Source organism: Egretta garzetta, unplaced genomic scaffold (assembly GCF_000687185.1).
Source record: "Egretta garzetta isolate BGI_Z169 unplaced genomic scaffold, ASM68718v1 scaffold7, whole genome shotgun sequence".
Taxonomy (NCBI): Eukaryota; Metazoa; Chordata; class Aves; order Pelecaniformes; family Ardeidae; genus Egretta; species Egretta garzetta.
In genome coordinates this window covers 1,322,254-1,328,980 of record NW_009260350.1, presented here as the reverse complement: position 1 = coordinate 1,328,980, position 6,727 = coordinate 1,322,254, and the positions used below count along the sequence as shown (strand labels likewise).

Genomic DNA, 6,727 nt, shown 5'->3' with positions numbered 1-6,727 from the left:
CTGTGCCCGGGCCCCGTGCGCCGGGGTGCCAGGTCCTCATGCGCCGGGGTCCCCTGTGCCCGGTACCGGTGTGCCCGGGCCTCACCCGCCGGGGTCCCCACGGCGCCCGGTGCCGGTGTACGTCCCCTCTGCCTGGTACCGGTGTCCCTGGTTCCCATGTGCTGGGCCCGCCTGTGCCCAGTGCTGGCATTCGCGGTACCAGCGTCCCCGGTGCCCATGTCCCCAGTGCCAGCATCCCCAGCACTGGTGTCACCGGGCCCTGCGTGCTGCTGTCCCCAAAACCGCTGTCCCTAGTCCCCATGTGCCAGTGTCCCCATGTGCCAGTGTCCCAGTGCCAGCGTCCCCATGTGCCAGTGTCCCCAGTGCCCTGCCACCACCGGCACACCCCATTGCCGCAGCCGTGTCCCCTCACTGTCCCCAGGTCCCCGCGCCCCCGCTGCCTGCCTTCCCTGCCACCGAGGAGGATGATGGTGCCGACGCCGAGCCGGACACACGGGCCATGGTGCGGGCCCAGAATCAGAAGAAGAAGAAATCCGGGGGCTTCCAGTCCATGGGTGCGTGCGGGGCGGGGGGCAGCCGTCCCAGGACGGGGACCGTCCCCTCCTGCCTGCGCCCCCTCACCTCTCCCCGTCCCCACAGGCCTCAGCTACCCCGTCTTCAAGGGCATCATGAAGAAGGGCTACAAGGTGCCCACCCCCATCCAGAGGAAGGTGAGTGGCAGGGGCAGTGGGACCCCCATCCTGGGGTGGTGGCGGGGTGACAGTGACAGTGACGGCGGGGTGGTGTCTTGCAGAGCATCCCTGCCATCCTGCGTGGCCGGGACGTGGTGGCGATGGCGCGGACGGGCAGTGGGAAGACGGCCTGCTTCCTCATCCCCATGTTCGAGCGGCTGAAGGCTCCCAGCCAGGCCGGGGCGCGCGCCCTTGTCCTCTCGCCCACCCGTGAGCTGGCCCTGCAGACCCTGAAGTTCACCAAGGAGGTATGGGGGACAGCAGGGACAACAGGGGCATGTGGGGACAATGGGGACGGGTGGGGACAACAGGGGCAAGGGGTTTGGTTTTAACTCCCCCCGATGTGTTTGTTTCTCACCCTGCAGCTGGGCAAGTTCACAGGCTTGAAGACAGCCCTGATCCTGGGAGGAGACAAGTAAGCTGTCCCCGTGTCCCCACTGGTCCCCGCTTCCCTAAAGCCTCCCCAAAACCTGGTGAGGGGCTGAGCTGCCCTGTGCTGCCTGGCACCGCCCCAGCCTCTCCCCCCTCTTGCAGGATGGAGGACCAGTTCGCCGCCCTGCACGAGAACCCCGACATGTGAGTGGGGGCGCAGGGAGGGGACATGGTGGGGAAACGGCCCCTGAGAGCCACCCGCCGTCCAGGGACATCACTGCTGCTTACAGGCAGGGTGCCTGATGGACGTGTCCTGGTGCTCCCCTGGAGCATCTCCCTGTGCTTCCCACAGGGGACAAAGGGGTCTCTATTGGATCTTCTCTGGGAGGGATTTGGGACCTGCACCCAGGATGGTGTGGGGATGCCACCCCCCCCACCGGGTCCCGTCACCAGCTCTGTCCCCGCAGAATCATTGCCACCCCTGGGCGCCTGGTGCACGTGGCGGTGGAGATGAAACTGAAGCTGCACACCGTGGAGTACGTGGTGTTCGACGAGGCCGACAGGTCAGTGGGGCGCAGGGGAGTCCCTGGGGCTGGCACTGTCCCCACCTGGGGGTGGTAGGGCTGGGCAGGGAGGGACTGAACAGGCGCTGCCATGTCCCGTGTCCCCTCCCTGCAGGCTCTTCGAGATGGGCTTCGCTGAGCAGCTCCAGGAGATCATCTCCCGGCTCCCAGACTGCCACCAGACCGTCCTCTTCTCTGCCACGCTGCCTAAGCTGCTTGTTGAGTTTGCACGGGCTGGTGAGGAGCGAGGGGCAGGCAGCAGCTGGGGGGCTGGAACTGGGGGAGCCTGGAGACAGGACACGGCATGGTCCTGCAGCTGGGCTGGGCCCAGGACTTCTAAAACCAAGCTGCGTTAATGCTGGGCCAAGTGGGTGTCCCCAGGCTGAGTGGGGAGGCTGGTCCCAGTAGCGCATCCCACGTGCGACCCATGTCCTGTGTGTCACCATGTCCCACAGGTCTCACTGAGCCGATGCTGATCCGTCTGGACGTGGAGTCCAAGCTCAGCGAGCAGCTCAAGGTGAGAAGGGCCAGGGGTGCTCAAGACGGGCCCTGTGCCCCCCACCTCCTGCAAGCCACCCTGCAGTGGCTCCAGGCTTGTGAGCAGGGGACAGGAGGGGCAGCGATGCCTGACGTGGGGACACAGAGAGGCCGAGCTCTGCCCTCCCTTTGCAGCTGGCTTTCTTCCATGTGCGTGGGGACGACAAACCAGCCGTGCTGCTCCACCTGCTCCGGAGCGTGGTGAAACCCCAGGACCAGACAGTCGTCTTTGTGGCCACCAAACACCACACGGAGTATCTCAAGGAGGCAAGTGGCATTTGGGGGTGCCTGGTGTGTAACCCTGTTAAAGGGCAGGCTGCCGGGGGTGCCTAGGACCCCCTTCCAGACCTATGTGGGGTTTGCATCTGGGGGGACTGCTGGAGTCTCTGCCTCTGTTGCACTGGGCTGAAGGAGAAATCCCAGCATATGTGATCATTGAGGTTCTGCATCCACCCACCCCTCAGAGAGAGGGGGGAGCGCAGTGGGATTTGGGGGTCCGGGTGGGCACCCTGGGGTCTCAGGGCCCTCGGAGCTGTCGGCCCTGTCCCCAGGCTGAGGTGCATACCCAGGTGGGATCTGATCTCTCTTCCCCCCTCCCCAGCTGCTGACGGCCCAGGGCATCCGCTGCACTCACATCTACAGCGCGCTGGACCAGACCGCCCGCAAGATCAACATCGCCAAGTTCGCCCAGGGCAAGTGCCCAGTGCTGCTGGTCACCGATGTGGCTGCCCGTGGGCTCGACATCCCCATGCTGGACAATGTCATCAACTACAGCTTCCCCGCCAAGGCCAAGCTGTTCTTGCATCGTGTTGGTGGGTGCCGGTGCCCTGCGCAGGGGTCCTTGCAACCTGGGGGTCCCTCAGGGTGACAGGGAGAGTGTGAGTGGGCTGTCCCTTGTCCCCTGTTTTTCCCATCCCTGTGCCCTCCTGGGCTGGCATTGATGCCCCTGACTTGGTGGTGATACCTGTGGGGCAGGAGGTCGCCATGTTGTGACATCAGGAGACAGGCTGGGGACGAAGTGGGGGCAGGAATGTCCCTGACTGCCCAGCTGGTCTGCAGGGGCTCTTGGGAGCAGGGCTGGTACCTTCCCTTTAGGATGGCACCGTGGTGGGCTCCCCTTTGCCCCTTCCCCAGCGACCCACAGTCCCTTGCCAGCCATGCCCACCTGGTAAATATCACATGCGTGGGCACCAGTGGGTCCCTGCCTGGGTGGGGACAGGCTGGGCTGGCACTGGGACTGGTCTCCCACTTTCCTCCTCCCTTTGCCAGGTCGCGTGGCCCGCGCTGGCCGGAGCGGCACTGCCTACTCGTTGGTGGCTCCTGATGAGATGCCCTACGTCTTTGACCTCCACCTCTTCCTGGGGCGCCCGCTCGTCCTCGCTGGTGCCCAGGAGATGCCTGCAGGTAAGGCAGACCTGGTTGTAGGCATTGGGGTGACTGCATGTCCAAGCTGGGACACTGGCCACGTGGCCACTGTGCTGGAATTCTTGGTCTTGTGGTTGGCATTCATGCAGAGCGACGGTTGGCTGTCGTTACTGGGGTGCAGCTGAGGGAAATGGGGTGCTGGGGACTCCAACCCCCTGTGTCGGGGGTGCTGATTTAATCCCAGGGTGGGTGCCAGCGAGGTGACACAGTGTCCCCGGGCTGCAGATGCCGGCGGGGTCCTGGGCCGTGTCCCCCAGAGCCTGGTGGACGATGAGGAGTGCCTGCTGCTGACGGACCACGAGGGCTCGCTGGAGCTGCGCAGCCTGCGCCGCGTCGCCGACAACGCCCACAAGCAGTACCTGCGGTCCCGGCCCGGCCCCTCGCCCGAGTCCATCAAGAGGGCAAAGGACCTGGACGTGTCCCAGCTGGGCATCCACCCGCTCTTCAGTGAGTGCCTCGGGGACACCGAGGGAGGGGACCTCAGTTCCCTTGCTGAGGAATTAATCTGTGCCCGCATTCCCCAGGCGCTCGCTTCGAAGACACTGAGCTGGAGAGGCTGAAGTTTGTGGACAGCATCAAAACCTACAAGTCCAAGGCGGTGAGTTGGGACCCATCCTCAGGCATGAGGTGCCGGGGTTGGGGTGGGAGGGCCGTGCAGCTCACCAGGGCTCACGCTCCTGCCCCGGGAGCAGACCATCTTCGAGATCAACGCCACATCCCGGACGCTGGCCAGCACCGTGATGCGGTCGAAGCGGCGCCACGACCATGCCCTCATCGAGAAGTACCAGCGTGGGCAGCAGGAGAAGCGGGCAGCAGCTCTCAAAGGGCAGGGGCTGTGTCCGGCCCCCCCTAGGCCCGAGGAGGAAAAAGGAGAGGAGGAAGAAGACCTCCAGGTAGCAGGGCAGGGATGGGAGGGTTTGCCATGGATGCAGGAGCTGCTGCAAAGCGGCCTCGGCCGGGAGCTGGCGGCACCAGGGCTCCCAGGCTGTGCCAGGGCTCAGGGGCTGGTGCAGTGACTGGTGGGGGGACACGGCTCCTCCACCCCCTCCATCATCCCCTTCCAGGCCGTGTTCTCCAATGTGGTGGGCCAGAAGCGAAAACGGGGCCGAGGGGGAGAGGAGAGTGCTAGGAAAAAGCCGCAGCAGCCAGCGCAGCGGGAGGAGGACTTCTACATCCCGTACCGGCCCAAGGACTTTGAGAGCGAGAGGGGGTAAGTCCGAGGGGGCTCCTGCCGCTGTCCTGCCCAGGCCTGCGCCGGGGGCTGCTCATCGCCCCCACTTTGCAGGTTGAGCGTGGGCGGCGAGGGCAGCGCCTTCGAGCAGCAGGCAGCTGGAGCTGTCCTGGATCTCATGGGTGACGAAAACCACAACCTCAACAAGAGCAAGCAGCTGCTGAAATGGTGAGTGGGGTCTGGCCATGGGGTGTCGGGGGGAAATCAGGGCTGGGGGTCCCACCTTCCAGTCCCACCGCCCTCCCCTCTCTCACAGGGACCGCAAGAAGAAGCGGTTCGTGGGGCAGACGGGCCAGGAGGACAAGAAGAAGGTGCGGACGGAGAGCGGGCGCTACATCAGCAGCTCCTACAAGAACAACCTGTATCCTGCCTGCGGGGCGTCATGCCCTGCTCCCGGGGATCGATCCCGTACCAGGGCAGACACTGTGGTGGGTTGAGCGCTGGGGAGTTGGGTGACGGGGAGTCACCGCATGTTGCCTTAACGCATCCTGGCCCAGCTATGAAAAGTGGAAGCAGAAATACAAGGTTGACGAGCGGGACGAGGATGAGGAGGACGGACGAGGCAGGGAGCAGTTCAGAGGGAAGCACAGGCGCGGGCACGGTGAGTACCTGGAGCAAGCGATGGAGCCCCGCATCACGTCCCCGCCACCTTGCTTTGGCCTCGGGGCTGAGCTTGGCTGTGTCCCCCCCGCAGGGCCCGCGCAGCCCCCCGCCCGGGGCAGGGTGCGCTCGGAGCTGAAGAACAAGCAGCAGATTCTGAAGCAGCGCAAGAAGGCGGCCAAGCAGCGCTTCCTGCAGAGCGGGGGGCTGAAGCGCCTGAAGGCCAGGAACCGGCAGCGGGTGCAGGAGCTGCGGAAGATGGCCTTCGGGCGCCGGGTGGGGGCCGCCAAGAAGGGCAAGCTGCGGAAGAGGGTGTAAGGAAGGGGGATGCTCCCCAGCAGCTCCCCCCCATGCCTGGGCTGGGGGCCGGGGTAGAGGACATTAAATACGTGGCTGGTTTTGCATCCTGACTCCTCTTTGTCCTTGCCACAAGCGTCGTGCCGGGGGTAATCCCTCCCCGCCTTGGGCCACCCCCAGCCACGGTCTGAAAACAAGCAAGTGCTGCAGGTCCGCAGCTGGGTTGTATTTTGACAGCAACACCCCGGTGGATACCAACAGCCCGAGCGCGGGCGGCAGCCCCCCCTTCCTCCGTGGCAGCCGGGCCCTGCTGCCCCCGGTGCCCCTTGCAGGAGGGTACCCCAGGGGGCCGGCCCTGCCCCGGGGTGCTGCCATCCCAGTGTGCCCGTGCCACTGCGATCCATCTTGCCTCTTGTTGGAGGGGTCCCAGACTTGTGAGGGAGCGACCTCCATCCCTGGGGGTGCCGGGGGTCCTGCAGCCCTGTGCTGGCCGCGGCCGCCTCTCCCCAGCCCCAGGAGCTGGCAGTGGTCCCCAGGGGCTATTCCTGGCTCAGGGGCACCCTGGCACCCCCATCATGCAGCGGGCGCATGCTGGTAGTGTTGGGCAAGCGTCAGGGGGACAGCCCCGGCTGCCCAGGGCGCAGCTCAGCACCGATGGCAGCCAGGTCCTGCATGTAGAGCAGCACCTGCGGGGACAGGGACCTTGATGCCACAGCCATCTGGGGACATGAATGTCCCAACGTGTCCCCCAGCCCCACTGCCCAGGGGAGAGGGCTGTGCTGACCGTGTCCAGCTGGGCCTCGGTGTCTTCCAGAGCCACGTTCACGGGGACCTTGAGCCGTGCGGTGGCGAGCTGGAAGAGGTTCAGCACTGCCAGCTTGATCTGCCCCAGCAGCAGGGTCTTCTGGGCAGCCGTGCTCTGGATGTGGGCCCAGTGGGACTCCTGGGGGACAGAGTGACAGGGAGCCCTA

At 65.6% G+C, this 6,727-nt stretch overlaps 2 protein-coding genes across 2 annotated transcripts in view; one reads left to right on the top strand and one right to left on the bottom strand.

Moving 5' to 3' along the window:
- The first annotated feature begins 426 nt into the window (after positions 1 to 426).
- Positions 427 to 5,792, top strand: DDX54 (DEAD-box helicase 54). The gene is made up of 19 exons (XM_035898410.1): positions 427 to 554; positions 640 to 710; positions 794 to 979; positions 1,097 to 1,146; positions 1,266 to 1,307; positions 1,571 to 1,666; positions 1,782 to 1,903; positions 2,122 to 2,183; positions 2,339 to 2,470; positions 2,805 to 3,015; positions 3,473 to 3,607; positions 3,854 to 4,075; positions 4,153 to 4,226; positions 4,321 to 4,521; positions 4,693 to 4,838; positions 4,914 to 5,027; positions 5,116 to 5,220; positions 5,357 to 5,460; positions 5,554 to 5,792. Exons 1-19 carry the CDS (start codon positions 500 to 502, stop codon positions 5,775 to 5,777), a joined length of 2,352 nt encoding a protein of 783 aa, XP_035754303.1. The 5' UTR covers positions 427 to 499; the 3' UTR covers positions 5,778 to 5,792.
- A 575-nt stretch (positions 5,793 to 6,367) lies between these two features.
- CFAP73 (cilia and flagella associated protein 73) overlaps positions 6,368 to 6,727 on the bottom strand; it is a 3,477-nt gene continuing 3,117 nt past the window's right edge. Inside the window, exons 4-5 of the mRNA XM_035898365.1 lie at positions 6,541 to 6,699; positions 6,368 to 6,442 (exon numbers count right to left, since the gene is read on the bottom strand). Of these exons, the coding sequence (XP_035754258.1) occupies positions 6,368 to 6,442; positions 6,541 to 6,699 (234 nt within the window). The remainder of the gene's footprint in view (positions 6,443 to 6,540; positions 6,700 to 6,727) is intronic.

Coding starts and splice junctions, on each gene's coding strand:
- DDX54 (XM_035898410.1), top strand. CDS start 500: ATGGTGCGGGCCCAGAATCAGAAGAAGAAGAAATCCGGGGGCTTCCAG. Junction 980..1,096: donor CCCTGAAGTTCACCAAGGAG/GTATGGGGGACA, acceptor CTCACCCTGCAG/CTGGGCAAGTTCACAGGCTT. Junction 1,667..1,781: donor GTGTTCGACGAGGCCGACAG/GTCAGTGGGGCG, acceptor CCCTCCCTGCAG/GCTCTTCGAGATGGGCTTCG.